Source organism: Electrophorus electricus, chromosome 18, assembly GCF_041902795.1.
Source record: "Electrophorus electricus isolate QZ-2024a chromosome 18, ASM4190279v1, whole genome shotgun sequence".
Classification (NCBI taxonomy): Eukaryota; Metazoa; Chordata; class Actinopteri; order Gymnotiformes; family Gymnotidae; genus Electrophorus; species Electrophorus electricus.
This window is the reverse complement of record NC_137514.1, coordinates 4423083-4451067: the sequence shown is the minus strand read 5'-3', so window position 1 is coordinate 4451067 and position 27985 is coordinate 4423083. Positions and strand designations below refer to the sequence as shown.

Genomic DNA, 27985 nt, shown 5'->3' with positions numbered 1-27985 from the left:
CACGCAGGAATCCCAGAACTAAGCTTGGTTAGGTCACCAGGGCTGAACTTGGTTATCCCAGTGTAAGTTATCCACATAATCACTGGTACATCATCACTGTGGTACATGACCACTGTGCTATGGAGTGTTCTGCCAAATATAAAATAGAAGTAAGACCTTTAATGTGTAGAAATAGGTTCATTTGAAAATAAAAACATTTCCTCATGTTGCCAGCTCTGTTTCATTGGGGTCGATAGCCCATTTTTCAAACTGCTAGTAACAGATGAGTCATTGTAAGGTGGCAGAGGAAGTATCGCACGACACACTGCAATAGGTAACATATTAAGAGCACAATGTACTGGGGAAACTGAATGCATGATTAAGCCTCATACCAATCCTCTGTGTTTTAAATCTGGTAATCACTTGTCCTTTGTAAGTACTACATTTATCTTCTGTAAATGTAGAATTGGATCTGACTGGCTTGGAAGCATGCAATTACTTGACAAATGTACTGATTATAACTCAAACCTCTTTTTAAGTTCTGAGACTTTAATGGAGGGCAGGTCTTGGTCTTCAGTGGATGAGTCAGTCAGGGTTGTGTTAGCGGGTTTTATGACATGGTCTTCAGTTTGTGGGCTTGAGACGGGTCTGCTGGAAGAGGCCTGGAACATGGGGCCTCTAGCGGAGCTCTTGAGAGACATATCGGAGCCTTTTAGACTGTAGCCAGATTTGGCGGTCTCAGGCGAGATCCTGGTCTGGGAGGCCTTGGCCTGCAACATAGCCACTGTAGACAGTACAAGAGGAGTTAATTGCTCTCCACTCTCTTCTTTTCCCCCTCTCTCCTCTTCTTCACCTCTCTCATCCTGACAGGACTGATTAGGGACGAAGCTTTCTTCATGTAATGGTTCTAAACAAATATCAGTGCTGACCTCTTGTCCAGACAGAGACTCCTTTTTCTGGGGAGAGTCACAGTATGGGGCCTCCAGGTCTTTATGCTCTTTGTTCAGATCATGTTCCTCCTCAGTGGTATTGTTCTGTTTTTGGTCTTTGATGCTTCCCTCCTGTCTTTGGTCCTCCCCTGACCGGCCATCTTCCCCAGTACTGTCATTCTCTTTTACTTCATGCACTGGGTGATGGTCACCTGGTTCCTCTTTAAGCTCCTCCCCTAAACCTTTGGGCTCATCCATTAAACTTCCAAGATCCACACATAGCTCCTCCCCTGATATGCCATGGCCTTCTTTTGCACCAATCACGTCTCTCTCTGTTTCATCAATCAGGACCTCAAACCCTTCCTCCTCAGTGTATGGCCCTTCCTCAAGTCCCTCCTCCCAGCTCTTCAGGCTTCCACTGTTACCAATGGAAAGACTCAAGCTCTCCTGACTGGGTGTGGTCAAGCTCCTCTGCAAAATATTAGGGAGACATTAATGAAATACCTGCCTGCAAGTCATAAATTAGCAAAGGTTATGTGTGTGACATATATGGTGAGTAAAATAATTAGAAAGAAAAAAAGATATAGAAAAGCAAATATAGTCAGAGGTACAAAAAAGTATGAAGAAAGCAGAAAAAGGAATGAAGAAGAAGAAGGGAGGGAGAGAAAAAGTGAATGAAAGAGTGATGGGAAATGAGGGAACGTGTGCATGTGTGTTTGCATGTGCAGTTGTGTGAGTGCGTGAGAGTACTGACTCTTGTGATGTAGTCAGTGCAGTCAGAGCTGAAGAGGTCGAGGCTGCGTGTGCTGTACAGCAAGCCTGGCTCTCTGGAGCTCTGGGCATTCAGCGTGTCGAAGATCTCCCCCAGTAGGTCCATCTCCTCTGGGTCCGTCAGCATGGACAGCTCAGGGTCCTCCTGCAGGTGTCCACCACTGGAGCCTGATTCCCCATGACTGCACACATATGTTCAATACAAACAACCTTACAGAAGGCCCCCTGTACATGTGTCCTAACAATGTAATAAAATAGTTAAGCAATCCTAATATAATTGTTTAAGGATGTGAGTATTACTGAAAGCTGCTGTAATCATTGTGTGTATCTCTCTGGCTAAACTGCACTCTGTAATCAGCTCTGTATTATCCAGTCCAGAAACGTCTCTGCAAGAGGAGTGTCCTCCTTGCCTGTCACATATTCTGTGTGTGCACAGAATATGTGAATGAAAGGGTTAACTCTAAGTGTATGTGTTTTTGTCTTTGGGGTTTCAAGGGAGGGGGCGTCAGTGTGCTAGGACCAGCAGAAATAAGCAAAAACTATAACAACAATTTAATTCTTTACAATAGAAATATTTTACATTTTGTGGAGTACACACACACACACACACACACACACACACACACACACACACACACACGCACACGCACACGCACACACACACACACACACACACACACACACTACCCCTCACCACTCACCTTTCCTCTACCCAGCTGCTGTTTTCTTGTGGTGACTCTTCCTCCTGCAGGTTGGCATGTTTACGTGCAGGTCTTCGGGGACGGGACTATATGGTCATAACCATAAACAGTGTTTCAGTTTATATATATATATATATATAAACACACAACCAGAGTTAGCAACTTTTTAACATCATGTCAAAAATATACAGCACAGGTCTACATTTATTAATGTTTTATTTCGTCTTCACGCAGTTTTGTCACCCAGAAGTTTCGTTTCTGGATTATTTGAGGCAACCAGTTCAGAAACAAAGATCAAAGGATGTCTGGACGACAGCTCCGACTCAGCCTGCTGAGGCTGACCCCTAGTGGTCATTCTTCCTACCTGCAGCTAACCATAATCCTGTATGAGATAGATATATATATATATATATATATATATATATATATATATATATATATATATATATTTTTTTTTTTTTTAAAAAAGGGAACACCACTGTGGAGCTTGTCTGAGAACATTTAAAAATTAAATAACAATCACAATTAATACTGTCTAAATAATCACAGTAAATATGCAATAGACAATGGTGAAGTAAAGATGTTTTAAAGTGGAAGCTGCATGTTTTTGCTGTATTTTTATGGTGCATTTTAGGTGAGATTCACCTTGCCAAAGTGCTGTGTGATTGGTAGTCGGTTCTGAAGGCAATCTGATTGGATGAGGCGATACATGGACCCGCCTCTCTGGAGAGAGTGAGATTCCTTTTGCTGCAGAGGGAAACACACACACACACACACACAGCTTTTCCCTTTCTCTTTCATCTTCTCTTTTTGCCTTTCAAACTCATTCACAGACGCACTGTGGTGTGGTAGCTCACCTTTGGCTGAATGAGGTTCTTCAGTCTGGAGCATTTGGCCTGAAACACGACACAGATGAACAGATATATTCACAAAGGTTTTTTTTCTATCAAAGTGGCTCCTATCTTAGCAAGCTCGGGCCAGATAAAGTGGGTTGCTTTTCTGCCTTGCATGTACAGCCAGACTGAAATGTCACTCACACTTTTATACAGCTGAGCCTTGGACTTCACTGTCAGAATCAGTGCATCTCCTCCTTTCTGTCAACACATTTAACACATTTTCCCCTTCTGATACATACCATAAATGAATTCAGCACATTTGAATATTAAAAAATGGAAAATAATAAAAAGGAATAATGTGTAAGATTAAGACATGCTGGTACTCAGCATAGCAGAGCCTTCCTGCAGCACAAAGTTTACCTTCAGGTTCCCCACCCACTGCTGGTAAGGTTTTGAACTGCCTGCAGTGAGTGACACAAATATTAGATTAACTTTCCATGAATTAGTGAATGAAGGTGTGAATGAACGGATGGATAGACAGACAGATTGAAGTATAGACAGATGGCTGGAAAGATGGATACAGCAAAGACCTCAGCACTTTTCACTGACTTGTGACATTCAAACCCACACACAGAGACAGACACACACCTGATGATGCACCACACTGCAAGATTTCTTCCTCAAACAAGTCATCTGGTATTTTACCCTGGTTCAGCATCTCCAAACGCTCATCAATAAACTGGAAACACATCATCCATTCATGTTTGCATACCACACTAGGCTGGTCATTACAGTAATTAACAGCATTTATTAAAATATTTGATTTAACATGGAATCACACTGACAGGTCTTTGAGGGCACTCATAAATGAAATACTTTTAACTCCAAGAAGTGCTATAAAAGCATTATTAAGAAACCAGTGCTAAACTGTGTTTTGAGTGTTTGTTTGAGTACCTAGCTTAACTATCTTTGTCAGAACACAATGAGAGAACAACCTGAATCTTGTCATTTTGAGGGAATATTTTTCTCAACAAATGCTTTTGTATGCTAAAGGTTTTTCTTTAGTTACAAAGTCATGGTCAGAGTTAGGTTCATGTGGGGTTACGTAATTATTTAGTTACACTGTGCATTTAGAAGACTGCAATTTTGTGTGTTTGTGTGTCTGTGTGTGTGCTTGCACACCTGTTTGAAAAACTGCAGGTGAATAGAACTCTCAAGGAACTGTCTCATGGAGTGAGACTTGTGGGTAAGAAACATCTCCTCACTGAACAATACAGGTCCTTCCTGCAAAGGCACCAAAAACATGATGTGACTGTGTATGTTCTGTTAGTACTGCATGTAATAAAGGGTGTGTATATGTGTGTTTGTGGATGTGCTATATCTCATAGAAGGGTAAGGTGCTTACCGAGGTAAGTTGGGTGTGTGGTGAATGTTATGTATGTTATGTATTTAGCCAATTGTTACTGACAAAACCACATTTGAAACATTGTGAGGACGTTTTATCCCAGCATGTGCTGGTCCACAGTACTGTAACTCACAGCAGGGTAGAGTAAGGCATCTCTGTAACCTCCAAAAAGAACGGCCTGTGCTCGGAGAAGCGATCGTGCCACCCCAGTACCAGGAGATGACGCCTGCCGCTTCAGCCTCACTTTAAGAGCTGCCACCTGTGCCCCCCCCCCCCCCCCCCCCCCCCAAACACAGATACATACAGAGCCCACACCCAAATTCAGATTAAGCACACATCACATATATACACACATACAGAGCCCACACCCAAATTCAGATTAAGCACACATCACATATATACACACATACAGAGCCCACACCCAAATTCAGATTAAGCACACATCACATATATACACACATACAGAGCCCACACCCAAATTCAGATTAAGCACACATCACATATATACACACATACAGAGCCCACACCCAAATTCAGATTAAGCACACATCACATATATACACACATACAGAGCCCACACCCAAATTCAGATTAAGCACACATCACATATATACACACATACAGAGCCCACACCCAAATTCAGATTAAGCACACATCACATATATACACACATACAGAGCCCACACCCAAATTCAGATTAAGCACACATCACATATATACACACATACAGAGCCCACACTCAAATTCAGATTAAACACACGTACACACACAGAGAGCGCATATATACCTACACACATACAAAGCACACATCCAAATGCAGAATGAGCAAATACACAAAAACATAAAGAGGCAGAGCTACACACACAGAATTCCTACATAAACAATGCTGACAGTACATATACACACCATATATTTACAATTATGGCATTTAGCTGACACTTTTAGCAACTTACAATTATGACTGAGTACAACTTGAGTTGTTGAGAGTTAAGGGCCTTGCTCTGGGGCAACTTGGTAGTGGAGGAGCTTGACCCAGCAACCTTCCAATTACATGTCAAGTACCTTAACCACTGAGCTACCACTGCCCTATATACAATGTGCATATATGCACACACCACACAAAAATCAGAAATATAACAGCTTACGAACCTCAACCTCAATACAATCTAGCTATAGCGATAAATAAAATAAAATAAATAAAATCTAATAAATGATAAAATGAAATAAATTAAATGAAATAAATTCTAGCTACAATGAGCTGCAGGAAAACAGGAAGATTTGAGACAGAGGCGAGCAGACAGACCGACACGTCAAGGTACCGAGAGCTGAAGGCTGCTAGGTCAGAAAGCCATGATGGATTACCACATCTGGGGGCAGCTTCTTCAGATCTTCATAGTCAGACTCCATAGTGTTGGTGTCCACATTCAGAATGACCACATCCTCCAGAGCCCGACTTCGCACTCTCTGTAAACACAATGCACAGAGCACAGGTTACTCTGTGTGTGTGTATGTCTGTGCTGGAGGGGTGGTAAGCATAGATAGATAGATAGATAGATGGATGGATGGATGGATGGATGGATGGATGGATGGATGGATGGATGGATGGATGGATGGATGGATGGATGGATGGATGGATGGATGGATGGATGGATAGATAGATAGATAGATAGATAGATAGATAGATAGATAGATAGATAGATAGATAGATAGATAGATAGAGGAAGAATGTCAGTGGTTAATAGGTGCATACCTCCATGAGGCTAGAGTGAATACCAATAAGGTACGGCATTGGAGCACTGCAAAACATACCAAAGAACAATTACAATAACCATTAAATCATGTGTATTATGTGAGAACATAAGACTCGGTATCTTTTTATGTGTGTGTAGGTGTGCTTGTGTCTGTTTTTGTTAATATATGTGAGCATGTGTATATTAGTGCTTGTTGGTGTGTATATGTGTGTATTGAGTGTTTGTTTTGTGTGTGATCAGATGTGTGTGTGCACGTGTGTGTCTGAGTGCTCTCACCAGCAGTAATCTAGCAGGTGTGGGGGTAGAACTGGTATAAAGATGTGTTGCCAGTACATGGGGAAAAGCATGCCAGCACACGCATGTACACATGCTGTCAGCTACAGCATATACACCAGTGGCAACCGAGTGCACAACACAGAAAAGAGCACATTAAGATTAAACACATTAACATGAAAACATGGCTGGATGAGAAAGCTGGAGGTGTTGGTGGAGGTGGATGATATGTTGGCTGTAGGAACCACGGAACTGGAATAGGCTCTCTGAGACTAAGTCTCTTCAACTCACCTGTAGCACAGCTTCAGGTGGCTGCTCTAACCTCACATGTGTTCCAATAAACTCAATAAACCTTCTCCACCATACACCTATTCTAATTCTGATAAATGCAGCAGCATGACTGGTCTTCAAGCTTCCAAAGTTCACACGTCACTCCACTGCTGTGCTACCTTCTTTGGCTTCTGGTAGTTGCATGCATCAGATTTAAAACTTTGATGCTTGCCTACAAAACCAAAAATGAACCAGCCCCTCCCTACATAATGTCATTGGTCAAAGCACGATCCGTACCTTGAGTACTTCGAACCTCAAGTACGGCTTGGCTTGAAATACCATGCTTCAAGTCTCATGGAAGACAAGCATCAAGACTATTCTCTGTTCTGGCTCCTAGATCGTGGAATGAACTTCCGTTTGCTGTCTGGCCAGCAGAGTCCCTTGCAGTCTACAAACGCAGACTGAAGACCCATCTAATTGTGGAATATTTAAATGACCACTGATCCTGCTCCTATGCTGACTAACTGAAACTAGTAATTATTGTAGGGTATTGTTTATTACACTGATGTTAACTACCAAACTTTAGTACTTATTGTTTATTGCACTTATCGTTGTCTGAGATAGAGCTTATGTATTTTGCACTTCTAGGCATCAGCATTGATCCCTGTATTTCTACAGTATTCTAGTTCATTGGTATATTGGACTCTAACCTGCTGTACTGTCTAAGATGTATTCTATGAGAAAATGACAAAGCACTTTTGTAAGTCGCTCTGGATAAGAGCGTCTGATAAATGCTGTAACGGTAAATGTAAATTTAAATGTAAATACAAAAGTCTCTCCCCCACACACCTGTTTTAGTTCTGTTAAACATCCTAAAGTAGATTCTGATAAACTAGTCCACCCTGTGTCCTCCCACTACCCACTACCCAGTAAGTTCAAACAAATAATTGTAAAATCACTCCCTGAAGCAAATGCTTCCAGTTAGCCTGATGTTGTGCTAATGCTAGCTATTGTAAATGAAAATGAGCTATTTTAGCACCCTAGGCTTGAATGTAGTCTTTAATACAATGCTAGTGGGTGTTCCGCTAGTGTTGATAGCTCCGCTAGCGTAGTCTCACCGTGCTGAGTTTACTACAGCAAATGAGGATGCGTCTCTCAAACAGCATGCTAGCATATAGCTGCATCAGATTCCCCACGTCTACAGCCACTACCAGTTCTGTCAGGTTTCTCTGAACGAACACACACACACACACACACACACACACACACACACACACACACACACACACACACACACACACACACACACACACACACACACACACACACTATGAATATGCACAAAAAGTAAACAGTAGAATGAACAATACACACACCCAACTGGTTAAATAAGCAAACACATTATCAAAGGGTAGAAACACAGACATGACACAGCAACACATAGATATACAGGCAAATGTACTTACACTCTCTGGTATAGATGGTAAGGCTTTGGGATCGGGTGCTATAAAATATGGGATCTGAGAAAAAACAAAAATAATTCTTCAGCTATCAAAACGCGTACATAATCAAAATACAAAGCAAAATCCTGAGATTGCTAGTGCACCTTCAGTTAACATGCTAGTGGTTATCAGTAGTATATTCTCAATTAACATGCCAGAGAATTGCAAATAGTAGTATATCCTCAATTAACATGCTAGTGAGTAGTAAACAGCAGTATCATACCATCAGATAACATGCTAGTGAATAGTAGTATGTCCTCATCTCAAACACTGTTGTATATACTGTGCATTTCAGCAACGTGGTCTAATTCCATCTTGTGTCAGATTCACCTTTGTTGTTTCGTGTAAATTTCATTACAGGTAGGGGCAAGCCTTGATCTAGATTTGATTTAGCTAAACCTATGTTTTGTTACACTGGTTGGCCATACTTCAGAGTTAGAACTAGGGTTAGTGTTCATTGTTAGGTCTAGAGTTAGTATTCATTATGGGATTTTAGTATTGCTAGTATTCACTGTAAGGACTAGAGTTAATATTCATTATGGGTTAGTATTGTTAGTATTAATTGTTAGGACTAGAGTTAGTATTCATTATTATTATTGTTAGCATTTTTATGGATTTATTTTTGCCCTGTTTTGCCGTTGTTACAGACACCCATATGCGTGTAGCTACTCAGAGTATGACACTGAGATCTTGTTAATCGTTTTCTTTCTGTGAAATGGGTATTTCCAGCTGATAAGATCATCCTTCCTCTGGCCAATAATAGACGTACCAGTTGCATAGTGACAGGGTCATTAGCCATAGGCACAGGTTGTTTGTACAGAATCATCAGTAGCTCCTGCAGCTCATTAATCTGTACATATTTAACACACAGATAAAAATGCATTACATGACTGTTATGTAAAGCATACTATTATAAAATAGAAATAAGTACTTAAGAAATTAAATTTACTTACCTGGCCTTTTGTCAAATAGTCTGCCAGGTTATTCAGTAGTTTATAAAAGACCTCAAACCAGGGCAGATAACTGCATGACAGATGTAGAATTGCAAAATAAACTCTCTATATTGTATTTCTTAGTGGCTCTATATTTCCATTAAAGAGAAAATGAGTTGTCTGTCCCAGTGGGCTTCCTTTTAGTTGTGCTATGGTGCTGAGCAAAGTTAGGTTCAATAGCTCTGAAAATGAAGGGGTGAAGGGCATTGCTTAAGAGTAGGGTATATATATATATATATATATATATATATATATATATATATATATATGTGTGTGTGTGTGTGTGTGTGTGTGTGTGTGTGTGTGTGTGTGTGTGTGTGTGTGTGTGTGTGTGTGTGTGTGTGTGTGTGTGACCTGAGGATACAGAGGCAGGTCTGGGAGCTGGACGTCAGCCTGCAGAAGCCAAAGCGCTGGCATCCCTCTAGGTCTGTGAGCACGAAGGTGAAGTGTTGCACAGCCACGCCATCCTTCACCCTGCAGATGGAGAAGCCAATCCAAGACTCAAGAGCAGTCAGTCCAAGACTCAAGAGCAGTCAGTCCAAGACTCAAGCATGCAGTCAGGCAGCTACACCACCATCCACATTGTGCAAAGAACTCTGCACTTTCTGTATTGTGAGTTACTTTCAGAATCAAATAAGTGAATGAGTCAGTGTTACCTTTCTATGTCATATGGGAAGCAGAATTGTGGAAGGGACTGCATACACTCCTGCCATGGAGAGGTGTGTGAATAAGTTTTCTTGTTTCTTATATATATATATATATATATATATGAACATGTACATTTATATACATATACATTTAGTTTCATCAGATTAAATTCAGTCACGACAAAAACTAACCTCATCACTGAAGTCCTCTGGGAATTGAAACAGTAACCCAGGATCTATACAGTGTAGAAACACTCACAAACACACGCACACGCGCACACACACACACACACACACACACACACACACACACACACACACACACACACACACACACACACACACACACACACACACAGAAGGACTGTTGATCCTCTGGATCTACTCATTTCTGCAGTGATGTAGAGGATGTGGTTCAATGAAGTACACAGCAGGAATAGCACCTTCTTCCTGCACAGGCCAACAGCTCAAACCCCAATAACAGCAGAATCTCCCAGCAGAAATAAACCTGACATACCCCAAGTAAACTCAAGTTTATAATCGTTCTGATTTTTACTGTAGCTTAAGTCAGGATCTCCTTTAACCTGTTCTGATCATTTTCTGTCTTTGTCATATGTTGAGCCACTGCTATCTGCAGCTAATCCTTGCATGCTAACTCACCTTCTGTCACTCTCATGACAACCAGCAGAGTCCTGTGGTTTTCAAGATCAGTCATATGACAGGAAGAGGAGCCAGAGATGTAACCTTCAATGTCACTCTGCTAAAACCATGCACTGTTTGTGTGCACATGTGCTTACCTTTGTCTCTGGCAATTGGGCATGAGGCTTGAAAAAACCAGTAAAAAGGTCTGTCTGGAGTTTCTCTGAAAAATACCAATCAATAAACAAATAGGCAGAGTAGTTAGTGTACTGTACTCAAAACCTCAACAGCAGTGAGGTAATGCTTGTTTTCAGGAAGAGAGCCAGCATTTTTGAAAAATGCTGCCAGAGGAGCTTTGTCAAAGATCAAGACTTCAATTTTTAACAGTGTACATAATTCACTTCAAGGCTATATGATGCATCAAGCTTTAGAGTTACTTACAATCTTTAAAATATTTACTTTACAGTTCACACACACACACACACACACACACACACACACACACACACACATACATACATACATACATACATATATATATATATATATAATAAAATAAAATAAAATAAAAATACAAAAGTTCTGTCTATGATTTCCACTGACCAAGGGAAAGGTGAAACCAGAAGGGCTGCAGTGGATGGAAATGAAGCATGAGATATGAGATATATGACAAAATCATTATACGACACCCAAGAACGTGTGGCAGTGTACAGTTTGTGTACCGCACTTACGAATGAACAAACCATATTTACAGTAATAATTACACTCCAGGGAACAGGGCATAAGAAATTTTCAGCAGCAATCAGCATTTTTGTTATGACGTTTGTGGACAGACTTCCACTGCCAAATGAGTTTTTTGTGAAACAGTCTGAGGACAGGTGGTGCATTTTAGCTTGCTTGTGATCTAAACTCAATACTGCACTAAAAAGCCCCTGAAGTCAAGGAAAGCCCCTGGCACAGGCAGTCACACATCAGAACATTCACTACAGGTCTACCACTACTAAACACCAATACTAGAAAATGACTTGAACCACATTCATGCGAAGACACAAACATCCTGTGCCAACCTGTACCAGTAACGGATCTAAACCCACAAATACTGTTAAAGACCGAAGCCGTCTGATTTTAACATAATGCCTAAATATACAGTCATATTTCTCTAAATGAAAAAAAAAAAACCAGTGGCATGTTATATTGTGTGATAGAGAGAGAGAGAGAGAGAGAGAGAGAGAGAGAGAGAGAAGTAGAGGTAGCATGTGTTTCCATTATGAGAACACCATGACAGAGTGGGGTCCAGGAAACAGACAACTTTAGCGATCGACAATTGTGAAGAATGTAGATAAAAGGTGTAAACGCTGTGCAACTGTAATGATAACCATACACTGTGGCAAAGTAGTTCGCCCTATGTTACAAAGAGAGACACAGAGAGAGAGCGCGCAAAACAGAAAGATAGAGAGAGATATGTCTTACTTCAGTCTGGATCCCATGATGTGGCTGCAAGATTGAGTCCATAAGGGATTAATGGAGTTTCTGGGGTGAGAGTTTCATTTTAGAGATAAAGAGAATACGCTTTCAAACATACACATGCACACACTTAAAACCAAGCAGACAAGTAGCTTGCTCTCAGCTGAAAAGATCACTTCCTTATCTGGCTGTATTATCTGGTGTATGTGTGTGTGTGTGTGTGTGTGTGTGTGTGTGTGTGAGTGTGTGTGTGATCTATGTGACGACTGTGGCTGTTTCCTTCTCCAGTCTCTCTCTCTCTCTGTCTTCCTCTTTCATTAAAAATACTATTACATTTGTTATATTTTTATATATACTTTTATATCTGTATTTTTACACACATTTACATGTAAGAAAGTCACACGTTTTGCTGCTTAAATAGCACTGGGCACTCATAAGTCCTTCAGACACACACACACACACACACACACACACACACACACACACACACACACACACACACACACTCACACACACACACACACACACACACTCACACACACACAAACAAGCACACACAAACACCCCCACACCTCAGTATTTGAGCCCCCTGAGCAGACGCACTAAGAGGAAATCGAGGACAGACTTCCTCTATTGTGCAGCCACTCTCTCTCTCTCTCGCTCTCTTTATCTCTCCAATTGTTTGCTTCTTTTCACGCCATCCTTTTTGAAAGTGAGGATTGCTATTCCTCTACAACCATCAGTCACCCCATTTGCCTAGATCTTACATTATTAACCCAGAACACAGGAGTCAGCCTGCATAGTCAGGGGTGATACCAGAAATGTTAAGCTGTGGAAAATACAAATCATTAATTAATTAATTAATTAATTAATTAATTAATTTAGTGTCTCATTAGCTATGGTAGGTGGACAGTTGACCCTGCTAAACTGAATTCCATTTCATAAGTACGTTTGCTGTTTAGAGCTTACTTGCTTCCTGCTGTATTACCTTACATTTCCCCTCTTCCTCAGGCTTAAATCATTGCTCTCATATGAATTGTGTAGCAGGTGTGTGGTTTCTTCTTTGCCATTGATTCTAAACCACACAGTGACCTCTAGGCTTCAGACAAGGATATTGCAACATTCACCCCTCAGAAACAACCCAAACCAACAAGAGAAACTAGGCTCTGTAATCACAAACACAAAATACAAACAACAAAGCTCCCAGAAGAGTTCAGACATGTCTTTATTCAATCTGCATGAAATTTAAGGGTGTTTAAATAAAGAAATAAGTTTTTATGATGCACAGTGAGTGCTGCTCTTGAATCAGGAAATGAGTAACAGAATAAAGGATGGAGAGAGCACAGTAAGACACAACTGTTAATGGGAGAACAGGTTACTGAGAGCTTTATTTCACAAATACACCTTCACAAAACACTGTGACAGTAGAGTAGACAGAGAGAGAGAGAGAGAGAGGGGGGGGCAGGGGGTGTGGAAAGAATAAAGGGTGAACAGAAAGTGACTGAAAAAGTGGGTGGAGCTGGAAGATAAATGGATGAGGTGAAGGAGAGGAAGGAGGGATTAAGCAGCCTCCTCTTCACCTTCCTCCTCGAACTCGCCCTCCTCGGCTGTGGCATCCTGGTACTGCTGGTACTCGGATACCAGGTCATTCATGTTGCTCTCGGCCTCAGTGAACTCCATCTCGTCCATGCCTTCACCCGTGTACCAGTGCAGGAAAGCCTTGCGGCGGAACATTGCGGTGAACTGCTCTGAGATGCGCTTGAACAGCTCCTGGATGGCTGTGCTGTTGCCGATGAAGGTGGCGGCCATCTTGAGGCCACGGGGAGGGATGTCGCAGACGGCAGTCTTGACGTTGTTGGGGATCCACTCCACGAAGTAGCTGCTGTTCTTGTTCTGGACGTTGAGCATCTGCTCATCCACCTCCTTCATGGACATGCGGCCGCGGAAGACGGCGGCTACGGTGAGGTAGCGACCGTGGCGCGGGTCGCATGCCGCCATCATGTTCTTGGCATCAAACATCTGCTGCGTGAGCTCTGGCACAGACAGGGCACGGTACTGCTGGCTCCCCCTGCTGGTGAGAGGGGCAAAACCAGGCATGAAAAAGTGCAGGCGGGGGAATGGCACCATGTTGACGGCGAGCTTGCGCAGGTCGGCGTTGAGCTGCCCGGGGAATCTGAGGCAGGTGGTCACTCCGCTCATGGTGGCCGAGACAAGGTGGTTGAGGTCACCGTAGGTGGGCGTGGTCAGCTTGAGCGTGCGGAAGCAGATGTCGTAGAGCGCCTCGTTGTCTATGCAGTAGGTCTCGTCCGTGTTCTCCACCAGCTGGTGCACGGACAGCGTGGCGTTGTAGGGCTCCACCACCGTGTCGGACACCTTGGGCGAGGGCACCACGCTGAAGGTGTTCATGATGCGGTCGGGGTACTCCTCGCGGATCTTGCTGATGAGCAGGGTGCCCATGCCCGAGCCTGTGCCACCGCCCAGCGAGTGCGTGAGCTGGAAACCCTGCAGGCAGTCGCAGCTCTCTGCCTCCTTACGCACCACATCCAGCACAGAGTCCACAAGCTCCGCCCCCTCTGTGTAGTGCCCCTTGGCCCAGTTATTACCGGCCCCACTCTGGCCTGAAAGAGAGGTAACATCACATAATGTCACATCATGTCTTTGTAACATCACATAATGTCTATAAACGTTTAGTTCCAGAGTCAGGTGGATTTTGATAATCATATATGAGTTTTATATATATATATATATATATATATATATATATATATATATATATATATATATATATATATATATATATATATATATACACACACACACACACACACACACTACCTGGCCAAAAAAACCCCATGTGGATTTAACTAAGCAAATAGGTAAGAGCCTCCCATTGTATAATTACTGTATGGGTGATTATGTTTCAGCTAGCAACAAGTTATTTAACCCTAACTGATGCAGTGAGTAGCTTCTCATTTGTTAAACAACCATGTCGAAAGATATCCTGTGGTCGTGAAAAATATGTTAATTTGTTTCAGAAGGGTCAATTTATTGGCATGCATCATGCAGAGAAAACATCTAAGGAGATTGCTGAAACGACTAAAATCAGGTTAAGAACTGTCCAACGCATTATTAAAAAGTGGAAGAACAGTGGGGAAACATCATCTTTGAGGAAGGAATGTGGTTGGAAAAAAATCTTGAATGATCGTGATCGGCGATCACTTAAACGTAAGGTGAAATTAAATCATAGATAAACAACAGTAGAACTCAGGGATATATTTAATAGTGAAAGTAAGAGCATTTCCACATGCACAATGCAAAGGGAACTCAAGGGATTGAGACTAAACAGCTGTGTAGCCTTAAGAAAACCACTTGTCAGTGAGGCTAACCGGCAAAAATGGCTTCAATTTGCTAGGGAGCATAAAGATTGGACTCTGGAGCAATGGAAGAAGGTCATGTGGTCTGATGAGTCCAGATTTACCCTGTTCCAGAGTGATGGGTGCATCAGGGTAAGAAGAGAGGCAGGTGAATTGAAACACCCATCATGCCTAGTACCTACTGTACAAGTCTGTGGGGGCAGTGCTATGATCTGGGGTTGCTGCAGTTGGTCAGGTCTAGATTCAGCAATGTTATGTGCCCAAAGAATGAGGTCAGCTGACTACCTGAATATACTGAATGACCAGGTTATTCCATCAATGGATTTTTCTTCCCTGATGGCACGGGCATATTCCAAGATGACAATGCCAGGATTCATTGGGCTCAAATTGTGAAAGAGTGGTTTAGGGAGCATGAGACATCATTTTCACACATGGATTGGCCACCACAGAGTCCAGACCTGAACCCCATTGAGAATCTTTGGGATGTGCTGGAGAAGACTTTGCATAGTGGTTCAAATCTCCCATCATCAATACAAGACTTTGGGGAAAAATTAATGCAACTCTGGACAGATTAATGCAACTCTGGACAGAAATAAATTGCAGAAGCTTGGGGAAATGATGCCACAGCGATTGCGCGCTGTAATCAAAGCTTAAAGGTGGTCCAAATATTAGAAATATTAGAGTGTGTGACCTTTTTTTGGCCAGGCAGTGTATATGTGTGCGTGTGTGTGTTTTTATATATATATATATATATATATATATATATATATATATATATATATATATATATATATATATATACACACACACACACACACACACACACACACACACACACACACACACATTCAATTTTAGGTAAGGAGTTTAATTAAAATAAATGCAATAATTTATGCATGTGTATAGATGTGTGGATTACTATTAAATTTAAGTGTATACAGTACCAAAAACAAAGTTGTCTGGTCTGAATATTTGTCCAAAAGGACCAGAGCGGACAGAATCCATGGTGCCGGGTTCTAGATCCACCAGGATGGCTCGAGGAACGTACTTCCCACCTGAGAACATGGAGGACCATATCAGCATAAACCTCATAACATAACATAAACCCTCAATCGCTGCTCTCAGAGGTTGACGTGGAAGCAGCACAAGTATGCATGTTTAGACCGAGAATATATTTACACTGGCCCTTAATAGATTTCTTTTACATTTTACTTAGTTTACTTGTACATTCCTCTGCAACGTTCCTAATATTGGTTTAAAAAACTAAACAAAACGCAAGGATGCGCTACCAGTCTTAAAGGCCATTCATCGGAAACATGCCCCAGGATTCTCTAATTTGTCTTGGGCACGAGAGAGTTCTACCTTCAGCCCTGTCGGGGAAAGCCGGGCGGGAGGAAGGAGCACTGTCATGGCTAACCGCGAGGAGATAATAGTATCTGAAGTGTTTACCGGTTGCCTCGTTGTAGTAGACACTAATGCGGTCCAGCTGCAGGTCGCTGTCGCCATGGTAGGTACCGGTGGGGTCAATCCCGTGTTCATCGCTGATCACCTCCCAGAACTTGGAGCGTGAGAGCGACAGAAAACGGCAGACATATCAGTATTTTTTAGTCGCTGTCATATATTACTTATTTGCACCCCTTTTTGCTACCTCGTTCATTAACAATTGTTTAATTAAACTGGACTGGATCGATTTGAACTGAAGATGAAATTAAACAGTGATTGATAGGTAGGTGCTTGGGGGGGAACCAATGAACCAATTCGTACCTTGTGTTAAAAATGTGGCTGTTTTTTTCAGATATAGTTCCACGTTATGAAAAGCTTGCTAAACAACAGAAAGCAACTAGATAATAAGAAACGTAACAGAAATTGTCAGCTAATAACTTATGAAATTTTCTGTTCGTTCAGGGGAAAAATCCGACTTCCTTGCATCCTTATTATTCAGGATGGAAAACAGAATGTCACTCATTGCAGAATTTAATTCAAACTAAAGCACACCCGAACGGAAAAGAACCACCACACCCCTTTTACTGAGAGTAAAATATCTTTTCAGATAAGAAATAAATAAATAATGTATAAACGCGTATAATTACAAAGCCTTATAATAATATTTACACGTTAAAGGCTTAAATCATACAATTAGACAGAATTAGACAGTAGCAATGCGTAGTCGCCTTCCACAGTCATAATGCAAAATGGTAGGGTGATAATACCAGAAGATAGCACCCGACGCCCCGCCTTGGGACCGCTCTATGTAAAGGCTTGTTATTGTAGGACCTAGCTCACATCCTGGTACTGTTATCCTTTAATACAGACACCAAAACAGCCGCGGCTAATTATATTCAGAAGCCAGTGTCTATTACGGGAATTGTTATTATCAAAATCTGAAGCCCCCTTTTTCCATTATGAGATGTTCAACAGGGAAAAAATCGATAACAGCGCATACCTTTGCTCCGATCTGATTCCCGCACTGCCCTGCCTGCAGGTGCACTATCTCACGCATTTTGTTAAGGGATGCTCGAGCGACCTAAATAGAGAAATAGCGTGATGAGCAGCGCCTATACGGTACTTCTGCAGTTCCTGCTCCCGCACCTTCTGCTGCCCACTGTCTGCTCGAGACTGCGCGCTCCCGTCTCGTCGTCGCGCCGGCGCTCCCGACCGTGCTGCAACATGACGTCATCTCCGAGACTGACACTAACGGGAGCGCGCTGTGGAGATCGCAGTGTACTGATGGATGGGTGGCGACGACACAGAGAGGTCATAAGGAGAAGCGGTTTCTCTCTAAGGGCCCCAAGGCTCCGAAGTTTTTTGTGTTTTTTTTTAATCGTTTTAAATGTGTGTGTGTGTGTGTGTGTGTGTGTGTGTGAGAGAGAGAGAGAGAGAGAGAGAGAGAGAGAGAGAGAGAGAGAAAGAGAGAGAGAGAGAGAGATAGACAGAGACAGAGACAGAGAGACAGAGAAATCGAGCGTGCGAGAGATCACGGTGATACTCACGTCATCATTTAAGAATGGGTTTTTGGGGAACAACTGATGTGCTGCTAAAGCCAGTATTCTGTTTAAATGTTAGGCTATTTTCACATTATCTTGTACATTCTGTGCGATTAAACAACTATGCATGCTTGCTTATTTATTTATCCTTTCGTTGTCTAATAAGCTATGGTGGCTGGGCAGTTTATTCTGTTACAAAATAAAATGACTTTTATTTGACCACTTTTCATACATGGATGCATCTTTTGAATAAAGTTGTACATCTTGTGTGCTGACAAAACATAAATAACATTTCAACATTAAACCAAATGAATGTATATAGCTTATAGATTGTGGCAAATCAGTTGTGTCTAAAACAATATTTTTCTAAAAGCCACATCACAGTTTATTTGTTTTCTAATATGCTATGGTTTGTAGACAATTTATCCTGTTAAACTGCAAAATCACTTTTAACATTTTTCATTACAACTGGAATCACATTTTGAATAAACGGCAACATCTTGTGTGCTGACAAGTGTAAATAACATTTCACCTTAAACCAAATTAATGTATATAGCTTAGATATGAAAACAAAACTTTGCAAACAGCCACAAATTAGCTGTGCCTAAAGAAATATTTTTATAAAAGTCACATCTTGATTCATCAACTTCATCAGACAGGCAAAGTCATAAACAAAACTTCTGGGTGCAGTGTGTCGGTGACCAAACCCCAGCAAGCCTTCTCTCTCTCTCTCTCTCTCTCTCTCTCTCTCTCTCTCTCTCTCTCTCTCTCTCTCTCTCTCTCTCTCTCTCTCTCTCTCTCACACACACACACACACACACACACACACACACACACATACATGTTTGTGGACATGCAACAAAACAAACACCTGTCTTAGATATGGTTATATTTGTTTTTATTGAAATTTTGGCATGGTAGCTCCTGAGTATATAAACACATGCATATATGTGTTTTTCACCATTTACTTTTGATTGACATCTTATGGTGAGTCAATTACAATGATTCTTCACAGTTCAAAGTACAAATTCAATATATATTGTTTATTTTTTTCTAATTTGTTTCTGATACATTTTGTATGTAATGTAAATTTTGTGTTGCATTTTAGATTGCGTAGGTAAAGGTTTATGACCCATAGGTTTAGTCCATTATTCCTATATGCCTGTATATTCAAATATAAAGGGATTAGATAGAATTTTTAACTATTGCTCCTCAAGAGCCACTTTAAGGGCTTACATATTTTCCCGGACTTTGCCTCGGTTTACAAACAAACTGCTTTACAGATCCGCTTTCTCACTCTGCTCTATGTAGCTTTTTGTAAATTCTTTCTGTGGTGTTATATGTTATACAAATGAAGCATATTATAAACCTCTGTAAATTAGCAGAAAATATAAAGATATATGAATCTCTCTTCTCTTCACAGCAGACATGAATTTTATGCTTGCAAACTCCTCTTCATCTGTCAATCAGTCTGGTTTGCAGTACGTCTATAACCAGACAACCAGTGCTGTCCCTGATGAAGAGCTCTTCTCCTGTGGAGGGTATTTCTTCCTGCTTTTCATTGAGGTTCTTTCAACTGTTATTGGTTTCCCTAGCAATGTACATGTGTCATACCTCCTGTTGTGTGGAGGGCTGGAACATTCCACTTCCAACATCTTCAAACTCAACCTGGCTTTACTCGACACAGTCTACTGCCTGTCCCTTCCACTGGACCCCCTAAGCACTTATCTGATAAACAACTATTACATCTTTCAATACGTCATCATCATCTTGGGTCTGAATGAGATTGGTGCACCTCTCTTACTGACCTGCATGTGCCTTGACCAGTATGTTGCTGTGGTGCATCCAATCGTGTTCATAAAGCTTCGCAATGGGAGTCACCGTTTGGTGGCTGTCACCCTCGTGTGGGCTGTGACCATCACTTACTCTGTTTTAATGGTCATGTCTACCATACAGCATAAGGACTTCATCTTCCTCGTCCCATTTGTGGCCGCCTTCCTTATCATCCTCTTCTGTAATGTGTCGGTACTGTGGACACTCAGACAAAGTGGGCCAGCCAGCAATGAGTGGCACCCCGCTAAGAAACAGGCCTTCCGCACTGTCCTCGCCATCTTCATCATCGTCACCATCAGCTTCTTCCCACTGGCCGTCACCTACCCACTTGACCTCATATTTCAGAGTATAACTTTTGACTGCATCTTCCCCTTCAGCTATGCTTTCATCATTTTCCGAGCACCTCTGCACGGCCTCTTCATCCTTGGCCAAGCTCGGAAGCTACCCTGCATGACCCCTGATGACCGCAACAACCCCAGCGACCTCTGTCCTTGCTGCTGATAGGAGGTCTCTCACTAGGTATATGCAGCTTGGCGTTGTTACCTGAGGCAGATCAGACATATCAAACCCAGAGAAAACCAGCAAGCAAATGTGGAAAGCGGCAGCTTCCCGGAACTGGAAAACCACAGCATAGTTCATACAGCTGTAGATACGTACAACTAAGAGCCTTATATTTAACCAGCATAGATCTACTGCAGTTGTTACATGAGAATTACTGACAGAAATTGTAAGTGGAGATGCTTCTTCCTGTGTGCTCTTCTGCTTTGAAATAGAATTAAACTTAGTGTCTCTGTCCCATTTTAGAACTTCTGTAGCTTTGTATAATAGACATTTATCCAACAGAGTGTAGATGATGGAGTTGACGTGTACAAAAAGAGTGTACAAACAAAATGGATTAAAAGTTGGGACCCAGAAATGCAATAATTCTTCTTTTTTTCTTTTATTGAACTCACTGATGGTAAGCTTGGTTTGTTTTTGTGTCATGCACATTATACAACTTTGGAAATATTGCTTTTAGTTATTCACAAACTGTAGAGAAAATCATTACTACTGTCCTGCTATAGGATAAAAGGTTGAGTTCTTTTTAACACTGTATTTTCTGTGTACAGTTTAGCTAGTCAGTCAATGTTAAGTAGGTCTTGGTATGTGTATCCAGTTATCTGCCCAGAGTCCAGAGCAGTGTCAGAGACAGCACAAACACAGCCAGACAGAAGGTGTACACTCTGAAGCAGAATTGGTTTACTGCCTCCATCAGGCGAAGTCTGGAACTACACTGAGCATTATTCCAGTTCAGCATCCTCAGCTCCTCGCTCACATCCTCAACCTGTCAGTAAAACACTCCTGCCCACATACATCTGGTCCCATCCTATCACACCCCAGAGCGAATGATCGTTTAAGACCTGGACAAAACAGGAAACAGAGACTGGATTAGTATGACAACAGTTTTACTGGACCTGTTTGTATATATATTGTAAGTGCCATTTTGTTTTTCAGCAAAACACCCAATCCCTGTCTGCTTTTCTGGGGCTTATACTTTAATGGCATTAGCACTAATGTTCTAATGGTGCCGAACTAACTAGATTATGTAAGTTTCATAATGAGATTAATAGTAGCTAATATTAACAATAACATCCTTTCCAGTAGAGTGGAAAATAATTAACAATTTGGCTGATTTAAATTCAGTTTATTCAGTTCAAATGCAAAAGGGCCAAATGTGTATGTGTGCCTTTAACAGTATTTAAATCCACCCAATCACCCACTGACAATCACTCTCAACCCTACCTAACATGGGGGTAGTGTCTCGGAATGGTGGCAGTATATCAGTGACTAGGAGGAGGAAGACGGTGTAGCTGAAGAGCAGCGTGACCTTAAAGGGGATGCGCTCGGCGCAGTCAGCAGGCAGGGCGAAAGCTGCCACATCAACCAACATGACCAGAGCACTGGGGACCATCAAGTTCAACACGTAGAAGAGACTGTACCGCTCCAACTCCACCTGCAGAGGGAGCCAGACAGTGAGAAAGATGATGGAAGAAATGAAGAGAGAAGGAGAGTGAAGGTGGGTAGAAAGAGAGTGATTTTATCTATCTATCTATCTATCTATCTATCTATCTATCTATCTATCTATCTATCTATCTATCTATCTATCTATCTATAGATAGATAGATAGATAGATAGATAGATAGATAGATAGATAGATAGATAGATAGATAGATAGATAGATAGATAGATAGATAGATAGATAGATAGATAGAGAAAATCACTCTTTCTACCCACCTTCACTCTCCTTCTCCGAGGATAGAAAACATGTTTTAAGACTGGATATGTACATAGACACAGAAGGAATTTGTTATAGTATGTCTTCAGTAAAAAATAATTATTCTGAAAAAAAAAGTTTTGTCTGTTTTTTCTGAACAGACTGTTTCTGTTTCAGAAATCTACCTGTTGGGCTCTCTGGCACTTCTGGCATTCCGCTCCATAGAAACGGCTGTGTTGTTCTGGCTGGCCAATGGGAGGCATTCCTGGATAAGCAGCACATTTGTTCCCGAATACGGACGACGATAGGGAGGAGTGAGTGGGAGACACGTGAGACAGAGCGTAAGTTTCGGTATGAGAGTTTAACTAGCCATGCTAAAACAATGTCAAACATTCTTTCTCATTTGCGCTCTCACTTACCCCTTCTTGCTGCTTTTCCCTTTAGGGGGCAGTAGACTGTGTGCCTGTTTCGGGTCTTGTGCCTACACGCTACAGGTGGAGCTGAATCACCTGCGTCAAATCTTGCAAAAGCGCCGGCACGAGAAGAACGCACTGAGCATGTGCAGAGAGCTGGGGGAGACTATAGACCGGGGCTATTTCTGTTTGCACTGCCTGGTACTTGCCACAGGGGCCGCTGTACTGTACGTCGAGTGGAGAACCACACGGCATTACTAAATACGTCACAAAATATAGAAACTTTTTAAGTCAAATGAAAACATTTTGAATACATTTTCTCATTAGTATTGTATCTTTAGAGATGGTCTCTAACTGCAGCATCATTTTGGAATAGTTCTTCAATATTATTTCGTATTATTCTATCTGTCAGAGAAGGCTTTGAAGGGATTGAGTGGTGTTCTACTTAGTTACAGAAAACAGAAAACCATGTGCTACTTCTCTTTTGAGTGTTAGTATACATTTGGCAGACACTCATATCGAGAGCAACATACAATTTCAAACATGTTACAGAGGTAGGTAAATGTAGTGTTCGGAGTCTTGCCCAGGACTCTTATTGGTATGGCATAGAGCATTTGCTGAGATGGGGTTTTAAACACTGGTTACCCTTGGGAGAGGTAACATTGTTACCCACTACACTATACCAACCACATTCCATGTCAGTCAATGTGGGTGTGTGCCAGCTTGGTTGTAATCGATTAATAATCTCTCACATTTACAGTAGATGTGTTGTTGACTGGTAGTGTTGTGTGTGGCTCCTATGGCACACAGTGTGAACACAAAACCACACTTCACAAGAGCCATTACCATTAGAGAGAAGCAGAGGTGTGGGCAGAATATTTTATTCACCACCAGGGGGCAACAGACACTTGTAGTAGTCCATGCGCTTCAACATGTTTGAGTGTGGGTGAGTCATCCACCATTTGTATTAGTTAACAAAGGGTGAAGGCAACATATTAGAGACATAATGTTTAGCTTTTAAATTATGAAGGATATTAAACATAAACATGAACATAACTTTGCACACATGCAGACACACACACACACACACACACACACACACTCACACTCACAGTAAGATGAATATGTGCTGTTGAAAGGTTTTTCCATATTCACATATGGACTAATATAAAAACATCCGACACAAGTGACGTATCTCACATAACAAACATTTCCATATTAAAAACCATGTTCCTTATTTTCAGACCTCAGGGTGAATGAACATATGATGTTCTGCCCTTACTCAGGATATGAAGGCTTAGGCTCATCTCACAGAGGTTTTAATGTCGGATTCCACTAAACACCAACACATTGCACTTACATGAACTGCACATTCTGTTCTATTGATATAGGTGAACACACGGAAGCAGGTAATGAATACAGGTGAACTGTGTCAGGAAGGAGGCTACCCCCCCACCCCCAGGTGCTGCGGGCTGTTTAAACCATATATCCCTATGTGACAATGTTGTAGGTTGCACTTTGTTTGGCTCAGTGCCTCCTTCCTGTCAATCCACTTACACATGCTTAATGCTGATATCAGGGGACCACAGTTTGGAGGACGGCACTGTGAAATATGACAGACCTTCATACAGATTAGAGTCCCATGACACAAACTCATCCCTCCATCTCTACATGCATTCACATGCACACACACACACACACACACACACACACACACACACACACACACACACACACACACACACACACACACACACACATACAAACACACACACACACACACACACACACACACACACACACACATAAAGAGAGAGAATAAGACAGAGAGAGAGAAAGAGACAGAGAGAGGAGGAAAAAAGATTCAGAGAAAACTTGTAAAACAGTTGTGAAAAGTTAAGTGAAGTTATAAATTACACACATTGCATTCATTACTGCAAGTGCCTACCTGACTTAAACGAATGTGCAGTTTGACTAATTCCTCCTTTACATTCTGGAGTGAGAAAGAAAATGGTTTGAATGTTTCATAAGCAGATTTAATTCTTGTGTTGATATGCACACCAGAAACCCCCCAAAGTTTGCTTTAAGTTCAAGAAGCTTACAGCTTATAGATTGCCACAAATCAGCTGTGTGTAAAACAATATTTGTCTAAGACATATCATAGTTTATTTGTTATTTACAATTTTTGGTTTTAGCTGATGCTTTTATCCAAAGCAACTTACAATTCTGACTGAACACAACTTGAGCAATTGAGTGTTAAGGGCTTTGCTCAGGGGCACAACAGTGGCAACCTGGCTGTGTTGGACCTGCCAGTGGTGAACTGGCAACCTTTTGATTACTATTCAAGTACCTTAACCAATGTTAAGGTACCAATATGGTGGCTGGCCAGTTTATCCTGTTAAACTATATGGTGGGTGTACAGTTTATCTTGTTAACCACAAATAACTTTCACCATTTTTCATTACAAATGGAAGCACATTTTGAGTAAAAGAACTGCCACAATCAGCTGTGACTAAAACAATATTTTTCTAAAAGCCACATCTTGATTCATCAGCTTCATCAGGCAGGCAAAGTCATAAACAAAACTACTGGGCACAGTGTGACAGTGGCCAAACCCCAGCAAACCTTCTCTTCACACCACACACACACACACACACACGCACATATGCACACGTATACTCACTAACTGACTCACACAAATACGCACCCACACACACATACACGTTTGCGGACATGCAACAAAACAAACACCTGTCTCACATGTGGTAATATTTGTTTTTAGTGAAATTTTGGCATGGTAGCTTCAGAGTATATAAACATATGCATATATGAGTTTTTCACCATTTGACTTTTAATCAGCTTCTTATGGTGAGTAAATTACAATGATTCTTCTCACTTCAAAGTAAATATTCAATATATATTAATTTTTTCAATTTGTTTTTCTGATACATTTTGTAGATAATTCAAAATATTTTGTGCTTCATTTTAGATTGCATATGTAAAGGTTGTGACCTATAAGGTTTAGTCTATTGTTCCTATATTTATATATACTGGAATACAAAGGGTTTAGATTGAATTTTAATTATTGTTCTTCAAGAGCCACTTTAAGGACTGTTTACATATTTTCCCAGACTTTGGTTTGCTTTACAACCAAACTGCTTTACAGATATCTGTTTTCTTACTCTCCCTATGTAGCTTTTTGTAAATGCTTTCTGAGGTGTTATATGCTATACAATTAAGCATATTATAAATCATTGTAAAATAGCAGAAAATAAAAAATATATATATGAATCTCTCTTTTCCTTTCTCAAACCACAGCAGACATGAATGCTATGCTTGCAAACTCCTCTTCATCTGTCAATCAGTCTGGTTTGCAGTACGTCTATAACCAGACAACCAGTGCTGTCCCTGATGAAAAGCTCTTCTCCTGTGGAGGGTATATCTTCCTGTATTCCATTGAAGTTCTTTCAACTGTTATTGGTTTCCCTAGCAATGTACATGTGTCATACCTCCTGTTGTGTGGGCTGGAACATTCCACTTCCAATATCTTCAAACTCAACCTGGCTTTATTCGACACAGTCTGTTGCCTGTCCCTTCCACTACACTTGCTAAGCACTTATCTGATAAACAACTATTACATCTTTCAATACGTCAGCATCCTCTTCAATCTGAATGAGATTGGTGCACCTCTCTTACTGACCTGCATATGCCTTGACCAGTATGTTGCCGTGGTGCATCCAATCGTGTTCATGAAGCTTCACAATGGGAGTCACCGATTGGTGGCTGTCACCCTCGTGTGGGCTGTGACCATAACTTACACTGTTTTAATGGTCATGTCTACCATACAGCATAAGGAATTCATCTTCCTCGTCCCGTTTGTGGCCGCCTTCCTCATCATCCTCTTCTGTAATGTGTCGGTGCTGCGGGCACTCAGACAAAGTGGACCAGCCAGCAATGAGCTGCACCCCGCCAAGAAACAGGCCTTCCGCACCGTCCTCGCCATCTTCATCATCATCACCATCAGCTTCTTCCCGTTGGCTGTCACCTTCCCATTCTACCTCATATTTCAGAGTATATCTTTTGACTGCATCTTGCCCTTCGGCTATGCTTTCATTGTTTTACGAGCACCTCTGCACGGCCTCTTCATCCTTGGCCAGGCTCGGAAGCTGCCCTGCATGACCCCTGATGACCGCAACAACCCCAGCGACCTCTGTCCTTGCTGCTGACAGGAGGGATCATAGGTATATGCAGCTTGGCGTTGTTATCTGAGGCAGATCAGCTGTATGAAACCCAGAGAAAACCAGCAAGCAAATGTGGAGTGCGGCAGCTTCCCAGGACTTGAAAAGCAATTTGTAGTTCACAAAGCTGTAGATACGTACAATTAAGAGCCTTACATTTAACCAGCATAGGTCTACTGCAGTTGTTACATGAGAATGACTGACAGAAATTTGTCAGTGGAGATGCTTCATCTTATGCACTCTTCTGCTTTGATATAGAATTGAACGTGTGTCTCTGTCCCATTTTAGAACTTCTGTTGCTTTGTATAATATACATTTATTCAATGTGTGTTGAATAACAGATAGACTTGATGTGTAAAAAAGATTGTACAAACAAAACAAATTAAAAACTTAGGACCCAGAAATGAAATGTTTCTTTTTTCATTTATTGAACTCACAGATGGTAAGTTTGGGTTGTCCTTGTGTCATACACATTTTTCAAACTTGGAAATATTGCTTTTAGTTATTCACAAACTGTAAAACAGTGGTTGCTACTATCCTGCTATAGGATAAAAGGTTGAGGTCTTTTTAACATGTATTTTCTGTGTATAGTTTCACTAGTCAGTCAGGTACAGTGTTAAGTAGGTCTTGGTATGTGTATCCAGTTATCTGCCCAGAGTCCAGAGCAGTGTCAGAGACAGCAGAAACACAGCCAGACAGAAGGTGTAGACTCTGAAGCAGAATTGGTCTA

The 27985-nt window shown here is 41.4% G+C and overlaps 2 protein-coding genes across 2 annotated transcripts; both read right to left on the bottom strand.

Moving 5' to 3' along the window:
• Positions 1 to 157: 157 nt before the first annotated feature.
• On the bottom strand, positions 158 to 12336 carry dennd1c (DENN domain containing 1C). The gene is made up of 22 exons (XM_027032633.3): positions 12166 to 12336; positions 10854 to 10918; positions 10249 to 10292; positions 10066 to 10115; positions 9764 to 9883; positions 9371 to 9440; positions 9187 to 9267; positions 8382 to 8435; positions 8034 to 8144; positions 6649 to 6749; positions 6372 to 6417; positions 5984 to 6085; positions 4755 to 4880; positions 4399 to 4500; positions 3865 to 3955; positions 3637 to 3677; positions 3418 to 3474; positions 3238 to 3276; positions 3026 to 3127; positions 2381 to 2466; positions 1663 to 1861; positions 158 to 1379 (listed from the first exon to the last, which is right to left on the bottom strand). Exons 1-22 carry the CDS (start codon positions 12180 to 12182, stop codon positions 495 to 497), a joined length of 2589 nt encoding a protein of 862 aa, XP_026888434.1. The 5' UTR covers positions 12183 to 12336; the 3' UTR covers positions 158 to 494.
• Positions 12337 to 13365: 1029 nt separating this feature from the next.
• On the bottom strand, positions 13366 to 18169 carry LOC113591923 (tubulin beta-4B chain). The gene is made up of 4 exons (XM_035534548.2): positions 17977 to 18169; positions 16983 to 17091; positions 16478 to 16588; positions 13366 to 14777 (listed from the first exon to the last, which is right to left on the bottom strand). The coding sequence occupies exons 1-4, from the start codon at positions 18031 to 18033 to the stop codon at positions 13720 to 13722; spliced, it is 1335 nt and encodes a 444-aa protein (XP_035390441.1). The 5' UTR covers positions 18034 to 18169; the 3' UTR covers positions 13366 to 13719.
• Positions 18170 to 27985: the final 9816 nt, after the last annotated feature.